Here is a 21,036-nt window from a genome sequence, read left to right on the forward strand (position 1 = left end):
CTTACTTCCAACAGATGATTTTTAATTAAATGTGTTACACCAGACCATAGTGTCATTCTTGGAGCCGTAACACTTACGTAGGTATTTCTGAAATAAGTTACGATCACAATTTACTTTGAGAAACACACACTTTTGGAAGTATCCCTAATAGCTAACTTAAAGGTATCTATAACCACCAATATTGACGTTCACATTTATTAGCCCAACTACAACGTTAGGCTAATCAAAACTGACTAACATAACGTTAACTTACCGATAGCTTTCTTGGTCAATATCAAGCCGTTTAGTTTTAAACCTATTCTTGGTAGCTTATGGTTGGTTGACAGTTAAACTGTTAGGATTATGCCTGAGATAATTTACACTCTTAATAATTTACTTTGAATAGGAGGGAAAGGTAAAAGTAATGTCACTTACCACAGACAGTGTCCAAAACGAGACAGTTTCGCGCCGTTCTGGTTTCAATCTTCAGTTAATATTTGTTCCACCGCTCTTCCACATGTAATGGGCCGACAGTCACTTTACAGAATCGGGCCATGTACGTTTAGTTTCCGTCTGCCGTTTACTATTTCAATTTTGCCGCCAACATCAATGCTACTGATCAGTGTCCGTTCTGTAAGTATCGGCCCACACGCTGTATGAGATCCGTCTGCCGAACTCCGGCAGTAGCCCATCAAACCATAATCGGGCCAAGTAAGATGCAAAGTATTCAGCCCAACTACTGCGTGTCAGTGTCGGCCCAGTCAACGGGGGTACAGTGCCTCAGCCGACTGAAACTCCACCGACAGTGGCAGCACTCAGCCAGGATCGGGCCGACAGTGTTTGTTGTTCTTCAGCCGAACTTGCTTCGAACATCGGCAGTAGCCCGTCAAACCACAATCGGGCCAAGTAAGAAACAAAGTAACCAGCCCAACTACTGCATGTCAGTGTCGGCCCATTCAACGGGGGTACAGTGCCTCAGCCGATTGAAGCTCCGCCGACAGTGGCAGCACTCAGCCAGGATCGGGCCGACTGTGTTTGCTGTGCTTCAGCCGATCCGGGCCTCGGCCGACACTGCCGGCACTCAGCCAGAATCGGGCCGACTATGCTTGCTATCTGGGATTGCTTTCGCTGCTTGACATAATTTCAAAAACATCGGAGGGAATATAACAGGAGTTTAGATAACTGGCTATGGAATTGCAGGATAACGAGCTGTGATCAGCTGATGTGAACTTATGCTGGTCGTTTGCAGGCTTAAATGCATAACTATTGGACTTGTCGTTAACTGACCTAGCTTGTAGCTCCATTGCAACGTTGACAAACGTCATTGAGGCTCAGCTGATGATCATATGTTATCCATTTAGCAGAAGTTGATCGTCTCTTGCGCAAGTGCTGTTTGTAGGTTTATCATGTTTATAGGCTATCTCTTTTCATATCTCGATCATGCACAAAGCATCACATGCATTTGCCACATAAAATAGATCGACAAAGTAGGCTAGGTTACTCTATTGGATTGCCCTGAGGAAGACCCGCTCCTGTTGAAGGGCAGTCTCATAACGGCAGAAGATGCGCTCTCATATGTCGAAACGCGCTGACTTTATCCAATGAAATAAAGGATTTTTAAAAATGTTTTCACTTAATCGGTGTGCCTCGGACCTCCGACTAGCCTACTGCCTTCTACAAACTTTATCACCAAGAAACTTTACATAGGCTACAGGACAGTCGCAGTTTGTTTCAATTCTATTTTTGTCCGTTCCCGAAGAGCTGTTTTTTACTTTAATTAAGTGACCCAAACGCAACACTCCTTCTCTCTCTCTCTCTCTCTCTCTCTCTCTCTCTCACTCTCTCTCTCTCTCTACGTTAGGCATTCTATTATTGCAGGTTTACAATTAGTGATCAGACTGGCTGTCATTAGGCTTAGGGCTACTGATTATATAGCCTACACGAAAACTATCTCCAGCGGCATCGTGTGTGCAGACTGTGGTTAATTCAGGCTACACATTTTTCTTGAACTGATGGAATTGTATTTGCTACTTAATTTGCTAGGGACACATTTGTAATCTATCAAATTTAATCTAGTTTCCATTAGGCTAGTTGTCACCAACAAATGCTTTAAGAAACATTTGGTGGATGTCATTCACCCTTGGACTTTACGCAAACGGCCATCAACTAACATTACGATCTTCTAGTGGGAACCATAATAGACTAGCCTAGGCCTACTCACTAGTGATTATCTGAGCATAATGTTAATTGGCATATGACTTGATAAACCATTTGAAAGTGAAAGGCCAATGTTTGAGCTTTATTTAGGAAGTGATTATTTTGATAGCCTACGGAAATCGGCGACATCGTTTAAGCATAGTTCACATTTCAAAAAGTTATTTTGAAACTGAGACTTAACTGAAAATATATAATAACTTCATTTAAATATTATTATAACGTTTATTAAATGTTTAAACGTGTAGGCTACTCCTCTGCCGACTATCTCGCCAACTCAATGAAACTCAATGAAACGTCATAAACGTATCGAATCTTGGTGGCCAGGTAGGCCGCGAAGCATACATCTGATGCACACTCCGTTTCGGGGAAAAGAAGGGTGGGTTTGTCGGCCGGATTCGAAGGAGCCCACGGAATGGGACAGTACTAGGCGCGCCACTATGACGCAACCGGTCTACGAATCCGGCCTTAGAACCACGCAGCCCCTGGAATGAGACACAGCTAAAGGTGGCACAATTTGACACAGGTTCTGGTTTGAAGTGTTCTAGACTCCAAGTAGGCGCTGAGTTTAAATGTTCCATCTTTATTCCCAAACAGAACTATCTCAGTCTTATCTTTATTTAATTGCAAGACATTCTGTTGCATCCAGCCATTGACAAGACATAGACACAATGAATCAGTGGGACCAACATTGTTTGGTAAGAGAGCAAGGTAGACCTGGGTGTCATCAGCATAGCTAGATAAGCCATCTTGTACTTTTGAAAGATTTGGCCAAGAGGGAGCATTTAGGTTAAACAACAGGGGCCCAAGAATAGATCCCTGTGGGACCCTATGTAGTATGACATGATATGGAAACTTAATTTAACTTAACTTTAATGTAACTCATTTTCTGCAGGTCAGAGTTGTGCTAATTCATAGTATAATTGAAACATACTTGAAACGTGAAACTGACTAGTTAATAGGATTTACTGCATACAACGGAAGAAACTAAACTGTAGAAATATGAACAATTTCATGGGATTATGACATAGCAATGATATTCTATTATAGAGTTCAAAGGCTGATTGGGGACAAACTACTGTAATGTCCTGTGGTTTTAATGCTAGGTAATTGGAAATGGTCTTGTCTGAAAAATACATTAGCCTAAAAGCTATCTAGCAAGCACACACTGACACAAACAACAAATATGTGTACCTGGATCAGTTGAGCATTTTGAACTTGTTGCACAGGAGGATTTATATTCCGTGACTTTTTTTTTTTTTTCTTAAGTTATGTAATTCCCAAGGAGACCTTTTTGTAACAACCTGTTGAATACATTACAACTAAAACGATTAATAGGAAAACCAATGATGTTTTAGGACAGAATGGATTTAGATCTATTGTAACACAAAGAAGTGGAAAGTATGAGGGCCATCACAGTCCTGTTGTCATTTTGTGTGCTTGGAACCTCTCTGCTCATCAGATTTATGTTTACTGACTTTCTTGACAACAGCTCCGATAGCACCATTTGAAAAGCACACCAGATTTATGTCAAATAGTGCACACATATTTGAAAGAGTCCGATTTTACAAGTCTTGCTGGCATTTAAAATGCTAAAAAGAAATAAAAGCAACATAAAAACTGTAGGAGGTACTCGTACTGTGATATTAAATCCACTGCATTTGCACTACATTTGAGTGCGATCAAAAATGTAACTAAGAGTCCAATAAACAAGAGCCTCTTAAATCTGTCACTAATTTACAATCTGTGGAGTGCAAAGCCCCATGCTCTCTTGATTCCCTCTGCCTACATTTGATTGCTGTTTACACCCAGCTGCTGTATTTGTTGATTAATGGTGTTAGGTCCCCTGGGACAATGATTGATGACACGGTTTGTCTGTGTTAACAGGGATAAACATGGGTGTATCTCTTTGTCAGCACGGTTCTGAAGAGGCACTGATTAAAGAGGGAATTCCAACAGATCTGAATTGTCACCAAATCACTCCTGTTGTGATCCAAGTTGCATTACTTTGAAACCAGGCAGATCTAGCATCCTGTTGCATTTCCACATTCTTGTTTACACTGAAGCTTGAGTGTTTTGTGGCCCTCTCCGAATAAGTTATCTGAGGGCCTCTGTTATGAAAGGCTGTTGCAAAACAGACTATTACGAATTAAACGATTTACAGTGACCTTGTCCTCACTCGAGTATGATAAAAAAGTGCAGGTGTTCCATGTATGTTACCATGAGTGTAGTAGAGGGCCTGGAGAAGACGTCCGCTGCCTGACAGTATGGGTTTTTTCTCTTTTTTTTTCTCGGTGGAATGACTCTCGCGAAGGAGATAAAAAAGTAATTCCAGATGCTGATCAAGACCGACACATTCCTTGGAGGGGAAGCGCTCTCCTCGAGATGAGGCTCATCCTCCTCGACATCAAAGAGGAAGGTTCCCGTTTCATGGCCATGTGTCATGCCTGACAATAGGAGCAGGAGGCGCACCTGTGGGAGATTAGCGGTGCAGGGGCGGACGGGCGAAGCTAGTCTTCCTGCTTTGCCGTCCTCTGGGGCTCTCCTCTCAGGTGGCCCCGGGTCCCTTTGTGCAGAGCCAGAGTGTTAAACAGGCAGTGAGAAATACATTTAGCCTTAGGCAGCCTGCCGGTGTAAAGCCATTTGCAGCCTGTTCGTGAAAACTTTCAAATGGCTTAATCCTTGAGGTCATCCCTGTGGACAAATGGCAGAGAAAGTGTGTGCTTGCGTGCGTGCGTGCGTGCGTGCGTGCGTGCGTGCGTGCGTGCGCGCAGAAAGTAGTTATTTTTCAGTTTAAGAAGCACTATTGAACCATGCAGCTTTGATTTTTACAACCCTCTGAGAAAATGATCCATGGAGTGAAGTAAAGATACTTATACTCTTGCAGTCAGAACATCTTTCTTAGAGATGAGGCACTGGAATATGTTCCGCAGTCCTCTGTTTGAAAAGTCAAATCAAGTCAAATCACTTTCATTTATATAGCACATGAAATGTAACCCTGCCATTGCCTGCATTGGCCCTATATTTTGCATGCTGTACATGAATGAAAGGGAATGAGGCCACTGACCCTCTGAGAGGAAACCACATAGAATGTCATCCCCTTAACATGTGCACAAGCAGGACAGATACAGACACGTGCGAGGGATGTGCATGTCCTGGTTTGTAGCACATTGTCGTCATTCGGGTACACTGTCGTGTAAGGAAATGGAAACCGTTCGTTGTCTTGATTAAAGAATTAACGTTACAGCTGTAGAGTCTTAGCACACTTCTTAAGACATTATGCATGAAGTGTGTCAAGGTTATTTTTTTAAAAACTATTGGAGCCTTTTGGTCTGTTTCATCATGGGCTCAGTTTACTCCAAGTGTATCGTCATGCGGCATGTATTTAGAAAAAGACGGAAAAATGCAGATTGATAATGATCGTGACTAATTATTATTCCTCTTGGATTAATGTTTTTTTATTGCACAGTTCTAAATGAAGATGTTAGTAAAAAAAAATAGGAGACATGCTATTACTTCTTTTATTGAATGCAAGCAGTTTTGCATAAGATCAAGATCAGTTCTCTGCTTGTATTCAAGTTTTGGGTGGCTTACAGAATGTATTGTATGTTACAGAGAGTGGACCTTTTGATGCGCCTGACAGAGAAAAGGTTTGGCAAGACTGCAAACTCTCCTGTTAAACGATGCAAATCTACATTCATTTTCCCAACCAGGACCATAGTTTATGAAAACTATGCTTTGAACTTTTTCCACTGTGTCTTCCCTTCTATCCGTCCTCGCCGTTTTAACCTCCTATGCCAACGCTGATTGTGCTGATGGCACAGAATACAGTGCCATCGCCAGACTGAGCCTTTCGTCGCTACAAGTCCTCCGTACAACATTACGTTTTATTTCAGCCAAAGCATATTTGTCTTTCTCTTAGACCGTGTGGACACACGCTGCTATATGTGGTCCACTTTGAGTTATTTCCTACGGTAGAGGTTGGCCGTATTGTACAAACAGCTGTAGCTATAGCCCTTGGCTGTATTCCTGTATTACGGGCTATAGGAAAAGGGCCATGACAGAGCCATGAAGTGAAAATGCTGTAGAAACATGATGTCATCACCGTAACCCCCCTACCTTTCACTTCCTGTCAGCGTGTGAGATGAGGCATTTAGGCCCCAAGTGCCTCCTACATCTTTTCTCAAGAAAGTTGGCCGTGGATTTAGGTCAATGGATTATGTTTTGAAATCATGTGTAGAAATCAAATGTTGCTGTCTGGGTCAACATTTTTTTCATGTCTCATATTGATATTCCCAGATTCAAGCATTTGGCCTTTTTAAGTTAAATTTTCCATTTTTCACCAACAAGTTTGGAGACGCCCAAGAACAGTCCTAGATATATGAGCCCGAATATGGAACTGGCGTGTGTGGAGCAAGCTGTTTTCCTCTACACATATTTGATTCTGAAGAGAAACAGCACCTTCCCTATTTGGATGCCTACAGTGGCTCTTTCCCAACTTGCTCTCCAAGCTTGATAGAAGAACAGCATGTTCCCTCCTGGTGTGGAGATCTCTGTCTGACACATGGACCCATATGCTCCAGTTCTCCTCGCATCATTTGTTCTGATTCAGAAGAAGATGTTGTGTGCCACTGCTGTTGCTGCCGCTGCTGCTGCTGCTGATGATGATGATGGATTGTGTGGCGAGAAATAACACACAGAGAACAAAATGTATGTCCGTCTGCCCGTGTTCTCCGAGTGGGGCTGTCAGAACACTGGTAAATTGACATGGTGTTCGAAGAGTCTGTTTACTGCTTGGTGTCACATTCCTTGTTGCAAGGTGCCGTCAGACATCACGTTAGGACATTATCTTCATCACTCTTGAGAAATCTGTCTTGAAGAAAGCTGTCTCAGACACGAGTTTGTATTCTGACTTTTGTTGAGCCAAATGATTGTTGAAAAACTACACATGAAATTAAATATAGCTGTCATCGCCGTTTCAAAGGCCCCAAGACATGGCATCAGTTTTGGTGTTTCCAGCTACATTCCTATCAACAATAATTCTTTGTAGTCACTGACTGGCCAGAGCAACCAAGCCAGCTCATAATCTTATTGTGTTTCAGATCCTGCCTGAGTCAGCTGGACCTTGTCATATGCTTAAACTGGGCCTTATCTAACAGCTCTTCCCAAAAGCAAGTGACCACCCACAACTCCAGACAGATTTCACCTGGTCTTAAACAATTGGTTTATCTTCTCTTTCTTCCCATTCCATTCGCCTTGGAAAGCATTTCTGAGTGTTTATCAAGGCATGCCATAAACCTCAGAGTCAGTTCACCAAATGCCCAGGAGGATGTTTTAAATTGACAGTAAACAAATTTAGAACTGAAATAATGGGCTGGCCAAAAGATGTTTTGCAGCTTTGGATCAAGCTGTGTGTATTTCAAACAAATTCTCTTTTTTTTTTATGATTGGGCGGAAGTCAGATGCTGGAATTATGCTTGGAAGCAGATACATGTGGATTGATGACTTTCAGAATGCCAAAAACTGCATCATTTTTGACATCAAACATAGTATATTTTCTCGACAGGAGATTGCTATGACACTAGCCCCCTAAAATGTCCTTTTATTCACTGTCAACACATAGTTAGTTCCCGATGCTTGCCCAGCTGCACAATTTGTGCCCAGTTCTAGATTCTAGAGTCTGGGAATTGGAAATCACAAGAAGCAAGAATTTGCTTTTTACAAATCTTTACACTTTAGTGCATGGACACAACCTATGGCACCATAAATGTTAATCTTTCATTTATAGATGCCTGTTTATCATCAGCCCAGTGGAACTGTGTCCCAAAATCTAAATGTATGTATAACCTAGAAAGCAAACAGCTGTGGTCTCGCACATTCAACAGTTGTGAATCCTGTAAGGTTGGCCTTGTGACACAAATAGAGGCACAGCAGCATCTGGGAAAGACATCTAGTCCATGGGGAATTGTGATCCTTCAGGATCCTCGAGGGTTCAGATCAGTGTCTGGGAACAGATGCTTTCTGTTTGTGCAAGGCTTCCACCTGCAGTGCACAGTCTAATAAGGTTTTGGTGCTAATCACTCTGGTAAGGTCAGGCTGTAGCTGGACTGGAATATACAGAATTTTTTGCATTTTTTTACACGTTTTCAGGCGATTTTTGAAATCAAACGTTGCATTATGATTGTCAATGGAAAGGACTGTGTTTCAACCCACCCTGGAGTTGTCTCCTTACTCGAGTTCTGCAGTGTGTGGAGATGGCTTTAATATAAATGACTAATAATGGCTACTTTGGATTTTTTAGTGAAGCAAGTGAAATGTAAACATCCTCGTCATTTAGAAGATCTTATTCTTTGGTGGGCCGAGTGACCCTGTTAATTTTCATCCCCTAAAATACACTAATCTGTTTTGGATTTTCTTGTTTGGGGTCTATCTGCTTCTAATTAACTTTAATTTATGTTGATCTCATGTTTGGCAGGAGTAGGCTTGCTTTTCTTTTTTTTTATCTCTCTGTTGTATGGGGCCAGCAACCAGAAGTGCAAATAAGAGTGAGATTATGCGATTAACTTGGATTGAAAGACAAAGATTTGGCTGTTTATAGGTTTTAAACCATTTCAGCACTCCCTGTGTCCTAGATAGTCTGCATGTCATTACATCTCCCTCAGGTTGTTTAGTGTCTTGACCGATCTTGACCAATGAGATCTAGACAGTGCCACAGTCAGCAGCATGACTTATTTAAAGGCTAGAAAAGAGCCAGCGGGTTATTAACCAATGCATTTTCCCAATTACAATTTCTCAGCTATTTACTGAGTATGTGGTATCCTTCTGGCAATGGTGTGACTTTGGCTGTATCACGTCATATTTTTGTTATCACCATTATTGTCCATGTGCTGCAGTGCATTCCAAATGCAATTAAGTATGCATTAAGTACGCATAGTATTTGTACACTATAACAGTGTCCCCTGTAGCCTTTTTTTGACTCCATATCAATGTGCTTCTTCATGCATGGAGCTTTGGGTGGAAATGAGCAATCTAACTGCTAAAAGTGAAAAGGCACTTAAAAAACAGCTAGAAATGCAAAGTTGGCAAAGATGAAAGGCTTGCTGGCACGCTAGCTCATGTCTGCTGGCCATGCAGTTGGCGTTGGCCTGCTGTGAGCGCTGTTTTTACATTTTCATTGGGTGGTCTGGCACGGGCTATAGAACTGCATAATGCAAAGCCTCAGTGGCTATTTGGAATGACAGGTGTGTTTATCTGAAAAGAAAGAAAAGAATAGTCATCAGATGGCATACCAGTACTGTTTCCTTATAAATAAAAAACATGCTTTAGAAAGTGGCAAATTGCTGCATACTGTGGTTGTAACCCATAGTGAGAACTCCAAAAACTAGGTTAACCTACAGAAGACTGAGGACTGACAGAAGCTAAAACTGAAGTCATCTCAACATCTGAGACGTATCATCGCAAGCACCATTCAACAACACTGCTGAATGAAATCACAGCCATTTTAACCTTGTCAAGGATGAGAAATAACTCACTGAAAGACTTTTTCTGGGGGTTCGGCCGAGCAGGTTTGTGGGTCAGCTTTGAGTAATACTGTAGACTCTGGAGGCTGCGCTCTGTTTGGGTTACTTCTATCGCATCACCCGTGTCATCGCGACGCGTCGATAGAAGGTGGCCGCCGCCGCCTCACTCTTCCGAGAAGGCTTTGACCAGCCCTGCCAAGCCATGAGATCATCGGCACGTTCAGGAGGACTCCCACCGCTCAATGCGCCTCAGAGTTAACAGCCCCATCGTGTGACTGAAGGTATGGGGGTACGGAGGGCCGCACCGGGTGGAAGTGCTCTCTGGTAACCCAATTCAAACAGCCTCTCGTGATGTGAAAGGCATGAAGAGGACATATCCTTTTTTTCCATTCCCTTCCTCCCAAGCTCTTGTTTTCCTCTCCTGCCCCCCCCCCCCCTCCCCCCGCTTCTCTCTCTGTCTCTCTCGCTCTTTCTCCCTCGTTATCTGTCTCTCTCTCTCTCTCTCTTTGTCTCTGTCTCTGTGGATGGCTTCCAGCGGAATGAGACTGTCTGTCATAATTTGATAGCGATGCTACATGGTGAGCAAAGCTGAGAAAACAGAATGGTGTCCTGGGTAAAACCACCTTTGTTGACTTAACTGTCGGGGGTCCAAATATTGTAGGAAATATTCAGCCATGGACGTGCAATGGCTTACTCCATTATTTTTTCATCTGCACTCCCAGCAGAGTTCAACAGACTATGTTGCACCATCAAAGTGACGACACAGGGACAGATTAAGAGCTGACAGTATGTCCATTAATAGGTCAAGAAAATGACTCAAAGCACGGTATTTTATTTTTGATCAGATATCAATGTTTATCTGACTGTCTGTTGTGTGTGTTAAAAGTGTTAAATGTCATCAAGTGATACACAAGCATTAGCACTTGTATTCAGAACTGGATTCTTGAAGGTCAATACTTTTTTCTTTTTTTTTTGATAACCTTGGCTTGCCCTGTGCTTAGATATCTCCAGGCTTGAGTTACCAACTCAGGCCTAAGAGGAAATGTGCTCTAGGGTTGCATATTTTCCTCTCACTCAGGGTGAGCTCCTAAAGGTGCAATCTTGTCTTGCCATTAATCACCTGCCAATGCTCTGAATTTTCCACAAGCACTGGTCATCAGGTGCATGCTACACTGACCTCTGGGAGTTTGTGTGGAGGTGTGACCCGTCTCTGACACCACCAGAAGTTTTCCGGGGACAAGAACTTGCCCTCTACCTCTCTCTGCCTCCATCCCTCACCCTCGGACAATCTTAGGGTCATCCTGCCGGGGCCAGTGACCAGCCCCAGAGTATCCCTCTGTTAATCTTGTATTGTAAAGCCTCTGAGGAACATAGCGTAGCATGTATCTATGTTGATGATTTACTTTTCAATGCACATCATCCATATTCATATGTTGGTCAAATAGGGTTTAATCTCATTAAAGATACAAATTGATTAATGTAATTGATTGATTTATTGTAAGACCCACCATCACTAAAACGAAAGATGTTGTGCAAGTAAGGTGCAGTCATCAACCGGAGTCGTAACAGACGTATTACAAACAAAATCTTGCAAAGCCAGTACTTTCTTCCTGCAGGATTATGTGTTTCTGCTTTCAAATCAGGAAATCCCATTTCCAGCAGTAGCAGCGTGTAATGCTGGAAATTATGTCTGCTGCCAAACCACCTTTACATCCGTCCTCTCTCTGTGTTTTTTTTTTCTTTTTCTGCTCCAGTGTTATTGCTCTCCTGAAAGTTGTCTTCGTGGAGGTTCAAGGCGCAGTGAAACAGCAAACAGTGTAGGGTTCCTCTGGGTAATACTGAATTTCACACCAGCTTGGGACATGAGTTTCCTTCTTCTCCCTCCTTTTCTCCTTGGCCTGCTATCAAAGCTGTGCCCTGCTATAAACCTGTTCAATCAGGAAACCACCTCCTGCTGTTCGGCACGCCTCAGAGGAACATCAACTCTTAAGGTTTTATGATGGATGTACAGAGTTTCACAGGAAGATGTTTAGAGGCCACTCAAAAGTAATAGACTCTGGCCATTTAAAGCACGGCCATATCCAGGCTTGTGGTCTTGGGACAGTTCAGAAGGAAAAAGGGATGTACTGTGTCTCAGCCGCCGTCATCTTACATAAGGCATTCTGTGCCATGTCTGAAGGCCTGCCGAAAATGAAAATGTTCCACAAAATGGCAGTGACCAACAACAAGCCCAGTGTCCTTAAAAAAAAAAGTCCTGTAGGATCGGAGTTCATTCTCGAATGCTCCATTACATTCGTTAGCTTTCACTGCATCCAACACGGTGCCATTTGAGGTGTAAAGTGATAAGGTGTGTTATAGTATGGTACAAGAGAGATGGTCTGGAGCTTGTTAGTACTGTATGCTACCGTCAGTGAATGTCCGGGCGCCACAGACCATAGGCGTTTTGACATTAACATCAAAATGGTTATTTCTTCACATTCTGTCGCTATTTCGAGGTCATAAACTAAAAATGCCCAGACATAAACAGACTGTAACTTTACCCCTGAACTCACAGCATTGGATTTATGCACAGGGTATTATCAGCAGTTTCTTAGGAGGTAATGAAATCTTAAATCTCCCCAACCATTTCTACTCGCCAGATATAGTTACATTCCCCATTAAATTCCTGCAAGCCAGACCGACCTTGCTGTTGATAAGCTAAATAGAGATAGATCAGGGCATTACTAAGGCTTTTATTGTAGTCATTGACACACTGCATGCTTTGAAGATAGCTTTGATTTTTAAGAGGTGGACTGCAGTTATACAGTACATTTATTGCAGCTGTGTTTTCCGTGCCAATACTATACTTAGTAGTGCATCACATCATTGCAAGAAGTTCACCATGCTCCTCGAACTGTTGATTTATGATTTTGCCCTTGCTTTTTAGCCTACATATGGGTAGAATTTCACATTACATAACAGTGTTACAGAGAAGATTTATCTTTCATGCTCAGAACTAGCCACTGGGTTTCGGTAACAGACAAAAAGGTACACTTTTGGTGAAGGCAATTTTTTTAAAATGCTGGTAGATGCATGTGCAAATGAAGCCATTCTGACACTGTCCATCACAGAAATTAGCCACTTTAAAGGGATATTCCGCCATTTTTGGAAATACGCTCATTTTCCACCTCCCCTCGAGCAAAACAATCGATATTTACCTTGCTCCCGTTCATCCAGCCATTCTGTGAGTCTGGCGATACAACTTTTAGCTTCAGCCTAGCATAGATCATTGAATCGGATTAGACCATTAGCTTCTCGCCTGCTAGCTTCATGTTTAAAAGTGACTAAGATTTCTGGTAATTTTCCCATTTAAAACGTGTCTCCTCTCAAGTTAGAAAGTGCAATAAGACCAACTGAAAATGAAACCTGGTGTTTTTCTAGGCTGATTTGACATGGAACTACACTGTCATCTGGCGTAATAATCGAGGCAACTTGCAAACGTACCATAGGCGCAGTGATATCGTACGCAGCATCTGAAAATAGTCCCCATAGACAACAAGCAGTAGTAGTGCCAGTAGTTTCCAAGTTGCCTTGATTATTACGCCAGATGAGAGTGTAGTTCCATGTCAAATCAGCCTAGAAAAACACCAGGTTTCATTTTCAGTTGGTCTTATTGCACTTTCTAACTTGAGAGGAGACACGTTTTAAATGGGAAAATTACCAGAAATCTTAGTCACTTTTAAACATGAAGCTAGCAGGCGAGAAGCTAATGGTCTAATCCGATTCAATGATCTATGCTAGGCTGAAGCTAAAAGTTGTATCGCCAGACTCACAGAATGGCTGGATGAACGGGAGCAAGGTAAATATCGATTGTTTTGCTCGAGGGGAGGTGGAAAATGAGCGTATTTCCAAAAATGGCGGAATATCCCTTTAACATGCACATAAACATATGTTATTACAAAAAGATCACCCTCTACCTTGTTCTGCCTTTGTCTGTCTGGTGTGGTCCTCATCACCGTCTCTGTCATAACAGTTATTACTATGAATAGCAGACGGTTAATTCCACGCAATGAGAGGAAGTTCAGGTCAGCCAACGTGGCATGAAATACACAGAGCTAAGGCAGACTGTAGAACTATTCAAGCACTTGCTTTTGAGGGGTTCTTAATTTGTATGTTTGTCATACTCTTCCTGGTGCTGCTCTTACGTAAGTTTTGGGAAGATTCCCCCAAATCGCTCAAGAGTTTTTATACATCTATCAAATTAAAACCCACTCATTCTTTTTTTCCACTATCATTTCAGGACAAGCAGACGCATAACAGTTTCTTTTCTGTTGATAGTGCCCTCCTCCTGACATTTCTCCCGCAGCTGTATGATATCTCTGTCTGCCACGGCTAGAGGCCGTCGGAGAAGTCGAGAGCGCCAGAAGGATCGTAAAAGCTGATGCTCTCTGCCTGTCGTTACTTAAGTCGTTCTCAGATAAATACCATTCGGACTTTTTCATCTCTTTCATCAGGCGCGCGGATTCTCAGAAGAGCTTTGAGTCATATCGGTAATAGTCTGCGCTATCAACATCGTGTTTTTTGATCATTCCGGTTCAGACTGAGTCTCTCGTCCGCTGTGCGTGTGCGGCTCGTGTTTGCAGCAGTATACAGTCTGGCACAAAGATTTTCCCTCTTCACTTTGAACACCTCTACAGCGCACAAAAGGCGTATTGATTTAATAATTGGCTTCTCTGAGCTCATGCTAAATCTCTGACCCGTTGCCTTTTTAATACATTGACCGGTTCTGAAATGACTGTAAATATCCACTATAGGTCCCCAGTAAAACTGGTCTGGACTGGTTCCCATTGGCATCGGAGCCCCGCTGGCTCCAGGAACTGTGAGGTAATGCTTGCTTACCGAGATCCTCTGGCTGACCATGGAACATGAGATAACGGCCTTCCACCGCTGGAAATCCAATGCAGACATACAACGCGTTGGTGTCTCTTGCTGTGTGTGTGTGTGTGTGTGTGTGTGTGTGTGTGTGTGAGTGTGTGTGTGTGTGTGTGTGTGTGTGTGTGTGTGTGTGTGTGTGTGTGTGTGTGTGTGTGTGTGTGTGTGTGTGTGTGTGTGTGTGTGTGTGTGTGTGTGTGTGTGTGTGTGTGTGTGTTTGCATGTACTTAAAGGTTTATGATGATGTTGTGAACAAACACTGGCATGAACTTCCAAACACTGTGTGGCCCCCTGAACCCATAGTTAGGGTCTAATTAGGGGAACGTCTCGGGGTGAGATGGCAGATGCCCAGGACATCGAGCCGTAGAAGCGCAGCGTGCACACGTGTCGGCTGTGCCACCACAGGGGAAAACGAGAACATTTTTACGAGCTTCTGTGACTTCAAAAACAAAACCATGAATCCATCTGTTCGCCTCCGTCTGAGGAAAACAGGTGTTGTGTTATGTAACGACTTGTTTAAAAAAAAAATTGTGAAAACGGTAATCATTCTGTTAATCTGTTTGAAATAAAAATATCCTCTGGGTCTGTACACTCTGTCCTTCATTGACATCTTCCACGTCCTTCTCTGAGCACGTGCACAGCAACAACACCATGTGCTCTTTTGAGAGAAGACCACCGTGACCATGATATGGCTAAGTCCACTGTCATTCAAACATGCCGTTGGTAATAAGTGTGTTTATTGTTCATGTTCCCAGCTCCTGACAGGCACCCTGGATGGGAAGCTCGGGCTGTTTCACCCAGGACAGAGGGCCTCTCTCCCCTGACGAGAGCGATGCCATTTCCCCCCGGAGTGCCGCGTCCTCAAGGTCCGCCGAGGCCCCCCCTAAGCCATGCGGGTTTAATTGCTCACGCCATGTGGTGAAGGCCTAAGGAGAGAAGACTACAGGGGGGTTACATCACTCAGGCCTGCGACTGCACTGTGGTTCCACAGCCGGAGCAGCAGTGCCTCACAGCAAACTCTGACACAAGGCCCATGACTTCACCCAACTCCACTGACAGGACCGCACGGCCTACCACATGCAGAAGGGCTTTATGTAACATCTAGGCACATCGCAAAGGGCAACACCTTCAAAAACACTGAACATATGTAGTGACTTTGTTCATCCGTATTGGATGTGTATAGGCCTGGACTTGTTTGACAGTTGTGTACTGTATAGTTGATATGAATAGTTTGACCTTGTCTCTTTGTGCATTAGTTGAAAAATGTGGTTCCTTAAGATGTATATTAACTATGGCTATAATAAACATGTTGCAAAGCTGAGAAACTCTGCAATTACTCTTTTAATAATAGCTTCCTTCAGTAGAAGCTGTGTGAAGCTACTGTTTAGCCCAAAGCATGTTTATTTTCTGCGCGCAAGTGCATTATCAAGTACAGTAAACATTGTAGACCAGAAAATATGTCTAGGGCTGTGTTAAGGACCTCTTTCATGTGAAGAGAGTGGCGATTTAGAGACGGGGTAATTAACCCTGCCGTGTGCGAGCCAGCTGTGGCGTTGGGCAACAGGAGAAGACTGATGGAGGGGTTTGGGACGAGACAGGGTGGTGCTTGCAGACTTCCCACTCCCTCATGTGAGATCATTACACCCCCACGCCCATGATGGAGGTTTAAAAATATTCCTGTTCCATTCCGTCTTTTTGGGCTTGATGCCACACCAAAGGAGTCCATATCATAAACTCTAAATACTTGGCAGAGGATGGTTTGTGTTTTAAACATCTGAAAAGGGCATATCAGTGACTTTGTTCCAATGGCTACATATCCCTCCTGCAGGTTGAGAATGAGCACCATCTGTCTCAGAGGAGCATACCAGTGATGGGGGTTCTTCATCTGTGTACTCTCGGTATAGAATACATTCTGTACCGTACGTTCGTCATGCGCTTAGTCTTATATGTGAGTGATGTCCGTCTCTGTTCTTTGATGTGCTCGAGCTGGCTAACTGTAAATGGTCTTGGTTAAGACATTAGCTTTTGGAACTGTTACGACCCTCTGTCTTTGCAAACGTTACACGTTCGCTTTTATGGGAAGGGGTGTTACGGCCCTAGTGTGATCTGGCCGTCTTGTGTGCTGTGTTCAATTTCAGGGCCACGCCCACCTCTGATTGCCTGAGTGATTCCTGCTTGGGGCTGATTATTGGTCAGCCTTTAAAAGACCCAAGACTGCATCAGAGCAGTGCCTTTGAGCCCGCCAGCATCCACGGTTGTGTGAGAGCCGTGGATGGCTGTGTGTAGTGTTTTGTGTCCTTTGCGTTTATGGTGCGTGCAAGCACGGCAACTACTCTTCCAGTTGGGCAAGTTTGAGTGGCTACGATGTAGCACAGCCTGGCCTAGTGTGGCCAGGGTGTGCCGGGTTTGGCACAAGCCTAGTGTCTTCGTGTGGCCTTGGTGGTCATTGTGTGCAGTGTGTGCCGAATGCGGCAACTACTCTCCCAGTGGGGAGTTTGAGTGGCTACGATGTAGCACAGCCTGGCCTAGTGTGGCAGGGTGTGCCGGGTTTGGCATAAGCCTGTTTAGTGCCTTTGAGTGGCCTTGGTGGCCTGGGGTGTCCAGGTGAGGTACCTGGACATGCTTATTTTATAGCCCGGGGGGGCTTCTTTGTTTGTTTGTCTGTTTGTCATGTCTACGTTTCCATAGGCCGAGCCTAACATTACTTTAGTTCTGTTATTGTTCCTTTGAACTCTTATTTTGATTTATCAATAAACTGGTCATTTCATTCAATTGCTTCCTTGTTTGTGTTTACTATTTTCTCTTTAGTTTAGTTACGGCATCCTCCATACCCCTAGGATTTAACATTCTCCCGTAACAGAACATACTGTCTGTACAAGTGACCAAAACTTGGTCATGATACACGGGTGTCCTCTCAATGAACACAAAACACATAGCTGTTTATATTGCTGTAATTCTGCTGTATGTTGCTGTAATTCTGCTTTTAAAAGGGCACGGATAGCCATGGATACATTTTTTCCAGATATTATTTGAGGGGCTTTTTTTGAGAGAGCTCATATCAGACAGAGCATTTAAATTTGTTTTGTTGTAATATGATTGATATTTTCCTTCAGCTGTGAGTTTTGCTTTCCATTGTTAAAAGAAACTTGGCAACCCTTGATCAATAGGAACAATAGTCCCCTAGTTGCCTTGACGTTGTTTTCAAGAGTTCAGTGCAGCAAGTTATATTCATGCGCTGCAGTCTGTATGTTAAACATACAAGTATGAGATGTAACAAGCAGGTCAGCATAGTTGATCTGTTGACTATTTGCAGATTTCTGTCAGAGAAAAGTTGCTGCTCTCAAACACCGTCCACTTTATCAAGTGTAGTCAGTGTAGTGACGAAGGAATAGATTAATTAGACAGATTAGTGTCATGCTCCCTTTAAAAATGTTCAAAAAGCAAATGCAATATGTTATTTTGATACATGGTGTGGCTACTGAATGTTGTAGTTTATTTTTGATACACTTACAATTAGGGTATTTGATATCTTATTTAAAAATACATTTTGATGTATTTTGGCGCACCCCAAGTCTCACTGTTTATTACAATGTAATAACACAATATCTCAATCAGTGTAATGTCAACACAGCGCCACAAACAGACCATTTGGATGAACTAATCTAAGATCAGATGTCATTATTGTGCACTGGAGACTCTTCCATCAGTTCCACTAGTTAGCGTGTACTTCCTAGTGTGTGTCCTACTCCTGGCACAGTAAATGAGTCCTGCTGAGCTCCAAGGGATCAGAAGAGATCCAAGATGAGGCCTAGAGTAATGGGAATGGCTAGGCAGTAGACTACTTTGAGGGAGGTCTAACAGATTGCAAAAAGGGATGTGTCAAAATGACACATTTATTGTGAGTGAGTTCAGGAACTACACGATTTTGTGTTAATTTTGTGTAGCAACGAAAAAAATAACAAAAACAAGTAAACAAACAAACGTACAAAGGTACACCTTTTTGCAGATAAACCTTTTGTTTGGTTATTTGAGATAGCTGAACTCTGTTTTTCACCCAGCCAGCCACACAATTGCCACGTTGAAATTGACACAATCTTGAGGCCATGATGTAGATCTTCCACACTCTATCTCTCTATGTAAAGGCGCTATATAAAACCCATGCTTCATATATGGCACCCCCAAATGGTTCTTTTAACCATTTTGAAGGGTTCATCAAAGGAACCCGGGTTCTTTAACACCTGCATGGTTCTATAGCAGCCCAAGAACCCTTTTTAAGAGTGCAATGTTCCCACAGACCAGCCCTTCTCAAGGCAGACTGTCATGTGGGCTCCCTGCTGCTGGGCAGTGTGAGTGGTGTCACAGAGGTTAAGCGTCTCGCTCCATGAGCACAACCACAACAAATGCTCCACTATAGGCAGCTGGACGAGTAACCCCTTGCCACTGGTCATTAATCTATTTACCTAAGCTGTGAGAGGCTATTGCCTGCATGTGAGAGGCTTTTTGGGATTCAGGGGGAATTGTTTACATTATTCTGCATGTCTTGGATGGCTGAATGTCTATATATACAGTATGTTTATTCCAGAGAAGCTGTGGAAATGGGGAGGTGGAGGTGGAGTTGGAGTTGGGACGGGGGGGGGGGGCATTGGACTGGTGCCAAGGATCAAGGAAACAGAACAAAGATATTTTATAAGACTCTTCCATCATTTACATTAAATTGATATTATTATTACAATATAATGTTGGCAGTGGAGATATACAGTATACACAGTATTGTAATTTTGGGGAGGGGAGTGGATGACCTCATGTAATGCAATAAATAACTTGTGGTAAAAATGGATGTAAAGCCTCCACTGTGGCCGTTACTTTGTAACCACAACAACTCTGTGTGAGTTCTCAGAGCCACAGCTCATAAATACTTAGATGCAATAACTAAACAAAACAAAGGCCTTTTTGATTAATAAATGACCTTGTCGTGAACTAATATTAATCAAATTATCTTCATGACATGTTGTATGCTCATTTTATACTTAAGAATATGACAATGTATCAGTTATTTAGGCCTCACAAAAGAAATCAGTATTTCAAACATTATCTTTGTGTATCAAATGGAATCATAATGGCAGTGTTTATTCAGACTCGGACAGGACGTTATTAGATCTTTTAAAGATGAACCTTTGCAGTAAGATTAATAGTTTGGTAACTTTCTCTCTCTCTCTCTCTCTCTCTCTCTCTCTGTGTTGTTGCTTGTCTCTGTGTTTGCATCTGTGTGCGCGCGTGTGTGTGGGTGGGTGTGTCTGTGTGTGCGCGTGCGTGTGTGCGTGTGTGTGTGTGTGTATGTGTCCGTGTGTGGTGTATGTGCTGAAATGCATGTACAGTAAATGTTCCTCAACTGCATCATAGATCACATAGGTCATCGAAAGTGCAGCTGCATGCTCTCAAAGAGCATATCACTGTCAAGTACTCATATACCACTCCGAGATCATCTGTACTGTATCTCCGTTGGATTTGGTTTATGATAGTATTGTTGGACATGCAATGAAATATGAAATAACTTGACACTGAAATTGAAATGACAAAAAGAATAAAAGCCAAAAGAATGTAAATTCAATATGAATACCAGTCCCAAATCACAAATCAGCTGCTGAGGCGAGTGAGATGAAGGGTGAGATTAACACCCGTAATGTGTTAAATTGTGCATTAATCATTTTCACTCTGCCTGGCTGTGGAGCCAGGCACTGATGTCATCATGGTCATAACTGAAATCAGTAATTTTATAGGGCTAAATAACTCTCTTGCTGCCGATGACACTTAAATTACAAGTCTTGCTGCAGATCAGAATAACAGCTCTTAGTTATGACTGTAGATATTTTCATGGAAACCAAATGGAGTTGAGCGTGTTTGTGAGCCCTTGTCATAGTTCCAGGTTATCTCAGAGAGCTCAAGCTTTCAGACAGCAAAAGAATTTACTCGGGTAATTATATAACAGTTGTAAATGCTAAAAACAGCATTTTACATAATTAGCTAAACTATGCATTTGAATTCCTAGTAAAGTTTTGGGTTGTTGTTGTATATGGAGTTGTTTTTTGTTGTTTATCTGTGGCCAAAAAATAATCATGCTTCATTAACCGATAATAAACAGTATTAAATATTTTCATGATTCAATTGTAGAGTAATTTTAAAATCTGCTTTGACAGCAGCTTTGAATGACACTGTCTCTGCAGTATTTGTGCTGTATAGTGGACACTGTGTTATTAACATCTATTCCCTTTACTACATGGTAAATGTGTTCTGTGTTGTGAGCTATGCTATGTTCTGAGAATATCTGTATGGTCTCTCAGTATTTGCAAGACCTGTCTCCTCCTTCCATGGCCTTCTGGGAAATGCAGTCTTTGGAGCAGCAGTGGTACTGGCA

At 42.7% G+C, this 21,036-nt stretch overlaps 1 protein-coding gene across 2 annotated transcripts in view; it reads left to right on the forward strand.

Moving 5' to 3' along the window:
* The window catches only part of wdr27 (WD repeat domain 27), a 62,581-nt gene extending 45,129 nt beyond the window's left edge, over positions 1–17,452 (forward strand). For both annotated transcript variants that reach the window (XM_062520066.1, XM_062520067.1), the window contains exon 24: positions 15,380–17,452. In XM_062520066.1, coding sequence (XP_062376050.1) covers positions 15,380–15,448 — 69 coding nt within the window. In that variant the 3' untranslated portion in view covers positions 15,449–17,452. The remainder of the gene's footprint in view (positions 1–15,379) is intronic.
* The last annotated feature ends 3,584 nt before the right edge of the window (positions 17,453–21,036 follow it).

Source organism: Sardina pilchardus, chromosome 18, assembly GCF_963854185.1.
Source record: "Sardina pilchardus chromosome 18, fSarPil1.1, whole genome shotgun sequence".
In the NCBI taxonomy this organism is placed as follows: Eukaryota; Metazoa; Chordata; class Actinopteri; order Clupeiformes; family Clupeidae; genus Sardina; species Sardina pilchardus.